The sequence below is a fragment of the Lonchura striata genome, chromosome 33, assembly GCF_050655825.1.
Source record: "Lonchura striata isolate lonStrDom1 chromosome 33, ASM5065582v1, whole genome shotgun sequence".
Classification (NCBI taxonomy): domain Eukaryota; kingdom Metazoa; phylum Chordata; class Aves; order Passeriformes; family Estrildidae; genus Lonchura; species Lonchura striata.
In genome coordinates, this window is record NC_140735.1 from 6,469,567 (window position 1) to 6,483,030 (window position 13,464).

Genomic DNA, 13,464 nt, shown 5'->3' on the forward strand with positions numbered 1-13,464 from the left:
GTCCCTGTCCCTGTCCAGGTGTGACACCTGTGCCCAGGTGTGTCCTGTCCCTGCCCAGGTGTGGCACCTGTGCCCAGGTGTGTCCCTGTCCCTGTCCCAGGTGTGGCACCTGTGCCCAGGTGTGTCCTGTCCAGGTGTGTCCTGTCCAGGTGTGTCCTGTCCAGGTGTGTCCTGTCCCCTGTCCCAGGTGTGGCACCTGTGCCCAGGTGTGTCCTGTCCAGGTGTGTCCTGTCCCCTGCCCAGGTGTGTCCTGTCCAGGTGTGACACCTGTGTCCAGGTGTGTCCCTCTGCCCAGGTGTGTCCCTGTCCCTGTCCAGGTGTGCCTCACCAATCTCAGGTGTGTCTCACCTGTCCCTCACCTGTCTCACCTCTCACTTGTCTCTCACCTGTCCCAGGTGTGTCTCACCTGTGTCTCACCTGTCCCAGGTGTCTCACCTGTCCATATCTCACCTGTCTCACCTGTCTCTCACCTGTGGCTCACCTGTCTCACCTGTCCCAGGTGTGTCTCACCTGCCCAATCTCACCTCTCCCACCTGTCCATATCTCACCTGTCTCACCTGTCCCACCTGTCCCGGGTCTCTCACCTGTCCCACCTGTCTCTCTCACCTGTCTGTCTCACCTGTCCCATCTGTCCGCCTCACCTGTGCAGGTGTGTCTCACCTGTCTCACCTGTCCAATCTCACCTGTCTCACCTGTCTCTCACCTGTCCAATCTCACCTGTCTGTCTCACCTGTGCAGGTGTGTCTCACCTGTCTCACCTGTCCATGTCTCACCTGTCTCACCTGTGCAGGTGTGTCTCACCTGTCTCTCTCACCTGTCTCACCTGTGCAGGTGTGTATCACCTGTCCAATCTCACCTGTCTCACCTGTCTCACCTGTCCATGTCTCACCTGTGCAGGTGTGTCTCACCTGTCTCTCTCACCTGTCTCACCTGTGCAGGTGTGTCTCACCTGTCCATATCTCACCTGTCTCACCTGTCCATGTCTCACCTGTCTCACCTGTCTCTCTCACCTGTCTCACCTGTGCAGGTGTGTCTCACCTGTCCATGTCTCACCTGTCTCTCTCACCTGTCTCACCTGTGCAGGTGTGTATCACCTGTCCAATCTCACCTGTCTCACCTGTCCATATCTCACCTGTCTCACCTGTCTCACCTGTCCATGTCTCACCTGTGCAGGTGTGTCTCACCTGTCTCTCTCACCTGTCTCACCTGTGCAGGTGTGTCTCACCTGTCTCTCTCACCTGTCTCACCTGTGCAGGTGTGTCTCACCTGTCTCACCTGTCTCTCTCACCTGTCTCACCTGTGCAGGTGTGTATCACCTGTCCAATCTCACCTGTGCAGGTGTGTCTCACCTGTCTCACCTGTCTCTCTCACCTGTCTCACCTGTGCAGGTGTGTATCACCTGTCCATGTCTCACCTGTCTCACCTGTCCATATATCACCTGTCTCACCTGTGCAATCTCACCTGTCCATGTCTCACCTGTACAGGTGTGTCTCACCTGTCTCACCTGTCCATGTCTCACCTGTCTCTCTCACGTGTCTCACCTGTCTCACCTGTGCAGGTGTGTCTCACCTGTCCATGTCTCACCTGTCTCTCTCACCTGTCTCACCTGTCTCACCTGTCTCTCTCACCTGTCTCACCTGTGCAGGTGTGTCTCACCTGTCCATGTCTCACCTGTCTCTCTCACCTGTCTCACCTGTGCAGGTGTGGGGCCGCCGCCGGGCGCTGCCGCTGGCCCTGGCCGGGGGCCGGGTGCGGCTGTGGCTCCGGGGGGGGCGGCGCCAGGTGCTGCTCACCTGGGCGGGGCTGCAGGTGAGCCTGGGCCGCGACGGCGCCCTCAGCGTCCACGCCACGGCGGCCGGGCGGCTCTGCGGGGCCTGCGCCGGGCAGCGCACCTGCGGCACAGGTGAGCGCAGGGGAGGGCGGGGGACACCTGGGGGCAGGTGAGGGGATGGGGGGACAGGTGAGGGGATGGGGGGCACACCTGTGCTGCAGGTGAGGGGATGGGGGGACAGGTGAGGGGATGGGGGGCACACCTGTGCTGCAGGTGAGCGCAGGTGAGGGGCTGGGGGACAGGTGAGGGGATTGGGGGGGACAGGTGATCAATGGGAGCGCACCTGCGGCACAGGTGAGGGGATGGGGGGCACCTGCGGCACAGGTGAGCGCAGGTGAGGGCGGGGGGCAGGTGAGGGGATGGGGGGGGACAGGTGATCAATGGGAGCGCACCTGTGGCACAGGTGAGGGGATGGGGGGCACACCTGGGCACAGGTGAGGGGATGGGGGGCACACCTGGGCACAGGTGAGGGGATGGGGGGGGACAGGTGATCAATGGCAGCGCACCTGCGGCACAGGTGAGCGCAGGGGAGGGCGGGGGACACCTGGGGGCAGGTGAGGGGATGGGGGGGACAGGTGAGGGGATGGGGGTGACAGGTGAGGGGCTGGGGGGGACAGGTGATCAATGGGAGCGCACCTGCGGCACAGGTGAGGGGATGGGGGGGACAGGTGATCAATGGGAGCGCACCTGCGGCACAGGTGAGCGCAGGTGAGGGCGGGGGGCAGGTGAGGGGATGGGGGACAGGTGAGGGGATGGAGGGCACCTGTGGCACAGGTGAGGGGATGGGGGCACACCTGTGTGGCAGGTGAGGGGATGGGGTGTGGGGAGCACACCTGTGCCAGAGGTGAGCAGGGGTGGGGAGGTGGGGACACACCTGGGGCACAGGTGAGCACGGGTGAGGGGCTGGGGGCACAGGTGAGCTGGGGTGGGACACACCTGGGCACAGGTGAGGGGCTGGGGGCACCGGTGAGCTGGGGTGGGACACACCTGGGCACAGGTGAGGGGCTGGGGGGCACCTGGGGAGGCTCAGGTGTGTCCCAGGTGGGGGTGGGAGGTCCCAGGTACCCCCCAGGTGTCCCCCAGGTGTCCCCAGGTGTATCTCAGGTGTGCCCAGGTGTATCTCAGGTGTATCTCAGGTGTATCTCAGGTGTCCCCAGGTGTCCCCAGGTGTATCTCAGGTGTCTCCAGGTGCCCCCAGGTGTATCTCAGGTGTCCCCAGGTCTATCTCAGGTGTCCCCAGGTGTATCCCAGGTGTGCCCAGGTGTGCCCAGGTCTATCTCAGGTCTATCTCAGGTGTCCCCAGGTGTCCCCAGGTCTATCTCAGGTGTCCCCAGGTGTGCCCAGGTGTCCCCAGGTGTATCTCAGGTGTCCCCAGGTGTATCTCAGGTGTCCCCAGGTGTATCTCAGGTGTATCTCAGGTGTCCCCAGGTGTATCTCAGGTGTCCCCAGGTGTGCCCAGGTGTATCTCAGGTGCCCCCAGGTCTATCTCAGGTGTCCCCAGGTGTATCTCAGGTGTCCCCAGGTGTATCTCAGGTGCCCCCAGGTCTATCTCAGGTGTCCCCAGGTGTATCTCAGGTGTCCCCAGGTGTGCCCAGGTGTATCTCAGGTGTCCCCAGGTCTATCTCAGGTGTCCCCAGGTGTCCCCAGGTGTGCCCAGGTGTGCCCAGGTGTGCCCAGGTGTCCCCAGGTGTGCCCAGGTCTATCTCAGGTGTGCCCAGGTGTGCCCAGGTGTCCCCAGGTGTATCTCAGGTGTGCCCAGGTCTATCTCAGGTGTGCCCAGGTGTATCTCAGGTGTATCTCAGGTGTGCCCAGGTGCCCCCCCACCTGCGGGGGGTGTCCCGGTCACTCCCTCACCCCTCCCCCCCCTGTCCCCCCCAGCCCCTCCCCCTCCCCCTCCCCCGCCCCGCCCCTCCCCCCTCACCTGCCTGCTCCAGGTGCGCTCGCGGCGCTTCCGCAGCCCCGGGGGGGCCTGGGGGCGCTGGGGGAGGGGCTGCCCCTCCCCCCCCCCGCTGCTGCTGCCGGGCCCCGCCTGCGCCCCTCCCCCACCGCCCGGCCCGGCCGTGGCGCTGGGCGGGGGAGGGGCCGTCACCGTCACCACCGGCAGCCGCCGGTGGCACCTGAGCGGGCGGCGCGTCCAGGTGAGCGCCGGCGGACAGGTGGGGATGTGGTGATGGTGATGGTGGACATGATGGTGGAGATGATGGAGATGATGGGTGGATGGAGAAGGCTGGATGATGGTGATGATGATGATGATGGAGATGATGGGTGGATGGAGAAGGTTGGATGAAGGATGGATGAAGGTTGGATGATGGTGATGGTGATGGTTGGATGGAGAAGGTTGGATGATGGTGATGATGATGATGATGGGTGAATGGAGAAGGTTGGATGAAGGATGGATGAAGGTTGGATGATGGTGATGATGGTGATGATGATGGTGATGATGATGGGTGGATAGAGAAGGTTGGATGATGATGATGATGGGTGGATGGAGAAGGTTGGATGATGATGATGGTGATGGGTGGATGGAGAAGGTTGGATGATGGTGATGATGATGATGATGGGTGGATGGAGAAGGTTGGATGAAGGATGGATGAAGGTTGGATGATGGTGATGATGATGATGATGATGATGATGATGATGATGATGATGATGGGTGGATGGAGAAGGTTGGATGATGGTGATGATGGAGATGATGGAGATGATGGAGATGATGGAGATGATGGGTGGATGGAGAAGGTTGGATGATGGAGATGATGGGTGGATGGAGATGATGGGTGGATGGAGAAGGTTGGATGAAGGATGGAAGAAGGTTGGATGATGATGATGATGATGGTGATGATGATGGGTGGATGGAGAAGGTTGGATGATGGTGATGATGACGATGATGGATGAAGGTTGGATGAAGGATGATGAAGGTTGGATGGAGGATGATGGATGAAGGTTGGATGGAGGATGATGAAGGTTGGATGATGATGATGATGATGATGATGATGATGATGGAGATGATGATCAATGAAGGATGGATGAAGGTTAGATGGAGCTGATGATGACGATGATGGATGAAGGTTGGATGGAGGATGATAGATGAAGGTTGGATGAAGGATGATGAAGGTTGGATGATGAAGGTTGGATGAAGGACGATGGATGAAGGTTGGATGAAGGATGGATGAAGGTTGCATGATGATGATGATGATGACGATGGATGAAGGTTGGATGATGATGATGATGACGATGATGGGTGGATGGAGAAGGTTGGATAATGATGACGATGATGGGTGGATGGAGAAGGTTGGATGATGATGACGATGACGATGACGATGATGAAGAAGACCTCCCCGCAGCTGGACGGCGTGCCCGTCCCGCTGCCCTGGTGCCTGCCCGACGGCTCCGTGTGCGTTGGCGCCGCCGGCGGCGCGCTGCTGCTGCTGGGCCGGGACCTGCGCGTGGCCACCGGCCCCGGGGACATCCTGGAGATCTCCGTGTCCCCCCGGCTGCGCGGACGCACCTGCGGCCTCTGCGGCGACCACCACCACCTCCAGCTGGACCACCACCGCGACCACGCCGGGAGGTGTCCCCAGAGCCGCTGCCGTGAGTGGGACGCGGCACGTGGACCTGGGGTGGTGGGGTCTCCACGGGTTCTTGCAGGACCTTGGGGTGTCCATCGTGACCTTCTCGTGTCCATCCGTGACCCCTCCATGTGTCCATGGACTTCTCCATGACCGTTATGTGTCCATCCAGAGCTTCTCCATGCCTGTGTCCATCCCTGACCCGTGTCCATCCGTGACCTCTCCATGGTCCATGACCTTCTCCATGACCGTTATGTGTCCATCCAGAGCTTCTCCATGCCTGTGTCCATCCCTGACCCGTGTCCATCCGTGACCTCTCCATGGTCCATGACCTTCTCCATGACCGTTATGGGTCCATCTGTGACCTTCTCCATGCCTGTGTCCATCCCTGACCTCTGTGTCCATCCGTGACCTCTCCATGTGTCCATGGACTTCTCCATGACCGTTATGTGTCCATCCAGAGCTTCTCCATGTCTGTGTCCATCCCTGACCCGTGTCCATCCGTGACCTCTCCATGGTCCATGACCTTCTCCATGACCGTTATGTGTCCATCTGTGACCTTCTCCATGCCTGTGTCCATCCATGACCTCTGTGTCCATCCGTGACCTCTCCATGTGTCCATGGACTTCTCCATGACCGTTATGTGTCCATCCAGAGCTTCTCCATGTCTGTGTCCATCCATGACCTCTGTGTCCATCCCTGACCTCTGTGTCCATCCGTGACCTGTGTCCATCCTGGTGTCCTCCCCTGACCTTTGTGTCCATCCATGACCTGTGTCCACCTCTGTGTCCATCCATGACCATCTCATGTCAACCCATGACCTGTGTCCATCCTGGTGTCCATCCAGAACTTCTGTGTCCATCCTCATGTCCATCCATGACCTTCCCATGTCCACCCATGATCTTCCCATGTCCAACCATGACCTCCTCATGTCCATCCCTGTGTCCATGACCTGTGTCCATCCGTGTGTCCACCCATGACCTCTGTGTCCATCCATGACCTGTGTGTCCATCCCTGTGTCCATCCATGACCTGTGTCCATCCGTGTGTCCACCCATGACCTTCTCATGTCCATCCGTGACCTCCTCATGTCCATCCCTGTGTCCATCCATGACCTGTGTCCATCCGTGTGTCCATCCGTGTGTCCACCCATGACCTCTGTGTCCATCCGTGACCTTCTCACGTCCATCCTGGTGTCCACCCTGGTGTCCACCCGTGACCTTTGTGTCCATCTTGGTGTCCACCCCTGACCCCGTGGTGACCCCTGGTGACCCCACGCTGATCCCCTGACCCCGGGGTGACCCCCGTGACCCCGCGGTGACCCCGCTGTCCCCGCAGCCGCCCGGTGTCCCCCGGCCACCGCCCGTCCCCGCCGGGAGCTGGACACAGGTGAGGGAGGAAGGTGATGATGAGGAGGGGAGGGACCAGGGATGAAGATCTGGGACGGGTGGGGTGGCCTGGGGATGAAGATGATGGTGGGATGAAGGTGGTGATGGTGGGATGAAGATGGTGGTGGTGATGGTGGAGATGGTGAGGATGATGAGGGTAGGATGAAGATGATGGTGATGATGAAGATGAGGGAGGGGTGGAGGTGGTGGTGATGGTGATGGTGATGATGATGAGGGTGGGATGGTGATGATGGTGGTGGTGGGATGGTGATGAAGATGATGGTGGGATGGAGATGGTGGAGGTGATGGTGGGATGATGATGGTGGTGGTGGTGGTGGGATGGTGATGAAGATGATGGTGGGATGATGGTGATGGTGGTGGAATGGTGAGGATGATGATGAGGGTGGGATGAAGATGGTGGAGGTGATGGTGGGATGATGATGGTGGTGGTGGTGGGATGGTGATGAAGATGAGGGTGGGATGGTGATGATGAAGATGGTGGGATGGTGATGATGGTGGTGGGATGGTGATGATGATGAGGGTGGGATGAAGATGGCAGTGGTGATGGTGGGATGAAGATGGCAAAGATGGTGGTGGTGGGGTGAAGATGATGATGATGAAGGCGGGATGGTGATGATGATGATGATGATGAGGAAGATGGTGATGGGATGATGATGAAGATGAGGGTGGGATGAAGGTGGGGTGATGGTGATGGTGGGATGGTGATGATGATGATGGTGGGATGGTGATGACGATGATGGTGGTGGGATGATGATGATGATGATGATGGTGGGATGATGATGATGGTGGGATGAAGATGGGGTGATGGTGGGATGATGATGATGATGATGGAGATGATGGTGGGATGATGATGATGATGATGGTGGGATGATGATGGGGTGATGGTGGGATGATGATGATGATGATGGAGATGATGGTGGGATGATGATGATGATGATGGTGGGATGATGATGGTGGTGGGATGAAGACTATAGGGGTGATGGTGGGATGAAGGTGGCAAAGATGGTGGTGGGGGGATGAAGATGATGATGGTGGGATGGTGATGATGATGAAGGTGGGATGAAGATGGTGGTGATGGTGATGGTGGGATGGAGGTGGTGAGGATGGTGGTGGGATGGTGATGATGATGGTGGGATGAAGATGATGATGATGAAGGTGGGATGGTGAGGATGATGAAGATGAGGGTCTGATGATGGTGGTGGTGGGATGATGATGATGGTGGGATGAAGATGGTGGTGGAGATGGTGGTTGTGGGATGAAGATGATGAAGATGATGGTGGGATGAAGATGGGGTGATGGTGGGATGATGATGGTGGTGGGGTGAAGATGATGAAGATGGTGGTGGGATGGTGATGAAGATGAGGGTAGGATGAAGATGGTGGTGGTGATGGTGATGGCGGGATGAAGGTGGTGAGGATGGTGGTGGGATTGAGGGGGTGATGATGATGAAGATGAGGGTAGGATGAAAATGAAGATGATGGTGGGATGGTGATGAAGATGGTGGAGCTGATGGTGGGATGATGATGATGAAGATGAGGGTGGGATGAAGATGGTGGTGGGATGGAGATGGTGGTGGGATGGTGGTGATGAAGATGATGGTGGGATGATGATGGTGGGATGATGATGGCGGTGGTAGGATGGTGATGAAAATGATGGTGGGATGACGATGAAGATGATGGTGGGATGATGATGATGATGAGGGTAGAATGAAGATGGTGGAGGTGATGGTGGGATGATGATGATGATGATGAGGTTGAGCTGAAGGTGGGGGTGACAGTGGGATGAAGGTGGCAAAGATGGTGGTGGTGGGGTGAAGATGATGAAGATGATGGTGGTGGGGTGGTGAAGATGAGGGTGGGATGAAGATGGTGGTGGTGATGGTGGAATGAAGATGAGGATGATGTTGGCAGGAAGATGATGATGATGAGTGTGGGATGAAGATGGTGGTGGTGATGGTGGCATGGAGGTGGTGAGGAGGGTGGTGGTGGGATGAAGAAGATGATGATGAAGGTGGGATGGTGATGATGATGATCATGGTGGTGGTGGGATGGAGGTGATGGTGGTGGTGGGATGAAGATGATGAAGATGGTGGTAGGATGGAGATGTTGGGATGAGGATGATGATGGTGTTGGGATGATGATGAAGATGATGAAGTTGATGATGGTGGGATGATGATGATGGTGTTGGGATGACAATGACGATGGTGTTGGTGGGATGATGATGACAATGGTGGGATGACGATGACGATGATGATGGTGTTGGTGGTGGATGAAGATGATGAAGATGATGGTGGTGGGATGGAGATGTTGGGATGACAATGACGATGATGATGATGATGGTGTTGGTGGGACGAGGATGATGATGGTGTTGGGATGACAATGACGATGATGATGGCGTTGGGATGACGATGACAATGACGATGATGACAATGGGATGACGATGATGATGATGGGATGACGATGACAATGATGAAGATGATGATGATGGTGGGATGAAGATGATGGTGTCGGGATGACGATGACGATGGGATAACGACGATGACGATGACGATGACGATGACGATGATGATGAAGATGATGGTGGGATGATGATGATGGTGTCAGGATGATGATGATGACAATGATGATGACGACGACGACAATGGGATGATGACGATGGTGTCGAGATGACGATGAAGATGATGATGGTGATGGTGTTGGTGGGACGAGGATGATGATGGTGTCAGGATGACCATGACGATGGTGGGATGACAATGATGGTGTTGGGATGACAATGACGATGGTGTTGGTGGGATGATGATGACAATGGTGGGATGACGATGACGATGATGATGGTGTTGGTGGTGGATGAAGATGATGAAGATGATGGTGGTGGGATGGAGATGTTGGGATGACGATGACGATGATGATGATGATGGTGTTGGTGGGACGAGGATGATGATGGTGTCAGGATGACCATGACGATGGTGGGATGACAATGATGGTGTTGGGATGACAATGACGATGATGATGGCGTTGGGATGACGATGATGATGACGATGATGAAGATGATGGTGGGATGATGATGATGGTGTCGGGATGATGATGATGATGACGATGATGATGACAATGACAATGGGAAGACGATGACGATGACGAAGACAATGATGATGGCATCAGGATGACGATGGCATTGGGATGACGATGATGATGACGATGATGATGACGATGACGACAATGGGATGACAATGGTGTCGGGATGACGATGAAGATGAAGATGATGGTGTTGGGATGACGATGACGATGATGATGGTGGGATGATGATGATGGTGACAATGACAATGACGATGATGAAGATGATGGTGTTGGGATAATGATGATGATGACGATGGTGGGACGAAGATGATGGTGTTGGGATGACGATGACAATGGGAAGACGATGACGATGACGAAGACAACGATGTAGATGATGGCGTTGGGATGACGATGGTGATGATGATGATGATGGTGTCGGGATGACGATGACGATGACGAAGATGATGGCGTTGGGATGACGATGGTGACGATGGTGACGATGATGACGATGATGGCGTTGGGATGATGATAACGACGGTGTCGGGATGACGATGACGAAGATGAAGATAATGGTGTCGGGATGACGATGACGATGGAATGACGGTGACGATGATGATGATGATGATGGTGGGATGATGATGATGATGATGGTGGTGGGATGATGATGACGATGATGATGGTGGGATGATGATGATGATGATGGTGGTGGGATGATGATGATGGTGGTGGGATGATGATGATGATGGTGGGATGATGATGACGATGATGAAGATGATGATGATGATGATGATGATGACGATGATGAAGATGACGATGATGAAGATGAAGATAATGGTGTCGGGTTGACAATGACGATGGCGATGACGATGATGGTGGGATGATGATGATGAAGATGATGATGATGGTGTCGGGATGACAATGACGATGACGATGATGGTGGGATGATGATGATGATGATGATGATGATGATGATGATGGTGTTGGGATGACGATGATGATGATGATGATGATGATGATGATGATGGTATCAGGATGACGATGACGATGACGATGATGATGGTGGGATGATGATGATGATGATGATGATGATGGTGGGATGATGATGATGATGATGATGATGATGGTGGGATTATGATGATGATGATGATGACGATGAGGAAGATGATGATGATGGTATCGGGATGACGATGACGATGATGATGGTGGGATGATGATGATGATGATGATGATGATGATGATGGTGGGATGATGATGATGATGATGATGATGATGATGATGGTGGGATAATGATGATGATGGTGGGATGATGATGATGATGATGATGATGATGATGATGGTGGGATGATGATGATGATGATGATGGTGGGATAATGATGATGATGGTGGGATGATGATGATGATGGTGTCGGGATGACGATGACGATGATGATGGTGGGATGATGACGATGATGATGATGGTGGGATGATGATGACGATGGTGTCAGGATGACGATGACGATGACGATGACGATGGTGGGATGATGACAAGTGACCCCCCCCGTGTCCCCCCCAGGCCGCCTGCTGGAACCACTGGGAGGAACCGGAGGAACCCTCGGAGCACCACTGGGACCACTGGGAGCACTGGGAGGGAACTGGGATGGACTGGGAGGACCACTGGAAGCACTGCGAGCACTGGGAGGACTGGGAGGACCACTGGGAGGACTGGGAGGACTGGGAGGACTGGGAGGACTGGGAGGACCACTGGGAGGACTGGGAGGACCACTGGGACCACTGGGAGGACCACTGGGAGGACTGGGAGGACTGGGAGGACTGGGAGGACTGGGAGGACCACTGGGAGGACTGGGAGGAGCTGCGGGGGGGGCACTGGGAGCACTGGGAGCCCCGGTGGTCCCTGGGGCCATCCTGGGACCCTAAACTGGGGACAATAAAGCCACTGGTGTTACTGGTGATACTGGTGTTACTGGGAGGGAACTGGGATGGACTGGGATGGACTGGGATGGACTGGGAGGGACTGGGAGGGAACTGGGAGGGAACTGGGAGGGAACTGGGAGGGACTGGGATGGACTGGGATGGACTGGGAGGGAACTGGGATGAACTGGGATGGACTGGGAGGAACTGGGATGGAACTGGGATGAACTGGGAGGAACTGGGATGGACTGGGAGGGACTGGGAGGGACTGGGATGAACTGGGAGGGACTGGGAGGGACTGGGAGGGAACTGGGATGAACTGGGATGAACTGGGATGAACTGGGAGGAACTGGGATGAACTGGGATGAACTGGGAGGGAACTGGGAGGGACTGGGATGGACTGGGATGAACTGGGACAAACTGGGAGGGACTGGGATTGAACTGGGATGGACTGGGATGAACTGGGATGAACTGGGATGGACTGGGATGGATTGGGATGAACTGGGATGGACTGGGATGGACTGGGAGGGACTGGGAGGGAACTGGGATGGACTGGGAGGGAACTGGTTTATACTGGGATGGACTGGGATGAACTGGGATGAACTGGGAGGGTCCCAGGTGTGGGGGGACACCAGGTCTACCCATTGACTTCTATGGGGGGGATTTTGGGGGGTCCCAGGTGACATTTGGGGGTCCCAGGTGACATTGAGGGGTCTCAGGTGACATTTGGGGGTCTCAGGTGACATTCAGGGGTCCCAGGTGACATTGAGGGGTCTCAGGTGACATTTGGGGGGGTCTCAGGTGACATTTGGGGGTCTCAGGTGACATTTGGGGGGGGTCCCAAATAACCCGAGGGGATCCCAAATGTGACAAATTCTGCTGTCCCCAAATGTCCCAAATATCCCCAAAATGTCCCCAAAATGTCCCCAATGTCCCCAAACCTCCCCAAATGTCCCCAAAATGTCCCCAATGTCCCCCCAAAATGTCCCCAAAGCCCCCAATGTCCCCAAATGTCCCCAATGTCCCCAACCCCCCCAATGTCCCCAATGTCCCCAAATGTCTCCAAATGTCCCCAATGTCCCCAAAATGTCCCCAAAATGTCCCCAAACCCCCCAATGTCCCCAAATGTCCCCAATGTCCCCAAAATGTCCCCAAAATGTCCCCAATGTCCCCAAATGTTCCCAATGTCCCCAATGTCCCCAATCCCCCCAATGTCCCCAAAATGTTCCCAAATGTCCCCCAATGTCCCCCAATGTCCCCAAACCCCCCAATGTCCCCAATGTCCCCAGATGTCCCCAAAATGTCCCCAAACCTCCCCAATGTCCCAAATGTCCCCAAATGTCCCCAAATGTCCCCAAATGTCCCCAATGTCCCCAAATGTCCCCAAATGTTCCCAATGTCCCCAATGTCCCCAAATGTCCCCAATGTCCCCAAATGTCCCCAATGTCCCCAAATGTCCCCAAATGTTCCCAATGTCCCCAATGTCCCCAAATGTTCCCAATGTCCCCAAATGTCCCCAAAATGTCCCAAATGTCCTCAAATGTCCCCAATGTCCTCAAATGTCCCAAGTGTCCCCAATGTCCCCAAATGTTCCCAATGTCCCCAATGTCCCCAAAATGTCCCCAATGTCCCCAAATGTTCCCAATGTCCCCAATGTCCCCAATCCCCCCAATGTCCCCAAAATGTTCCCAAATGTCC

At 55.8% G+C, this 13,464-nt stretch overlaps 1 protein-coding gene across 8 annotated transcripts; it reads right to left on the bottom strand.

Moving 5' to 3' along the window:
• Window positions 1-3,906: 3,906 nt before the first annotated feature.
• Window positions 3,907-8,767, bottom strand: LOC146764549 (uncharacterized). 8 transcript variants are annotated; one of them, XM_085564474.1, is made up of 6 exons: window positions 6,083-8,767; window positions 5,889-5,984; window positions 5,730-5,790; window positions 4,793-5,539; window positions 4,690-4,725; window positions 3,907-4,362 (listed from the first exon to the last, which is right to left on the bottom strand). In XM_085564474.1, exons 1-6 carry the CDS (start codon window positions 8,765-8,767, stop codon window positions 3,923-3,925), a joined length of 4,065 nt encoding a protein of 1,354 aa, XP_085420600.1. In that variant the 3' UTR covers window positions 3,907-3,922. The 8 variants fall into 8 exon arrangements, with proteins under 8 accessions (XP_085420600.1, XP_085420598.1, XP_085420596.1 ...); XM_085564472.1 differs by having other exon boundaries at window positions 3,907-4,792; window positions 4,922-5,539; window positions 5,730-5,809; window positions 5,906-5,984; XM_085564470.1 differs by having other exon boundaries at window positions 3,907-4,725.
• Window positions 8,768-13,464: the final 4,697 nt, after the last annotated feature.

What these genes read in the sequence shown, in the direction of transcription:
- LOC146764549 (XM_085564466.1), bottom strand. Translation starts at nt 8,767, where the DNA reads ATGCCACCATCACCACCACCATCTTCATCCCACACTCATCATCATCAT. An exon ending in ACATAACGGTCATGGAGAAG is followed by an intron (nt 5,829 to 5,923) that starts GTCATGGACCAT and finishes GTCATGGAGAAG; the next exon opens with TCCATGGACACATGGAGAGG. An exon ending in CCATAACGGTCATGGAGAAG is followed by an intron (nt 5,540 to 5,729) that starts GTCATGGACCAT and finishes GTCATGGAGAAG; the next exon opens with TCCATGGACACATGGAGGGG.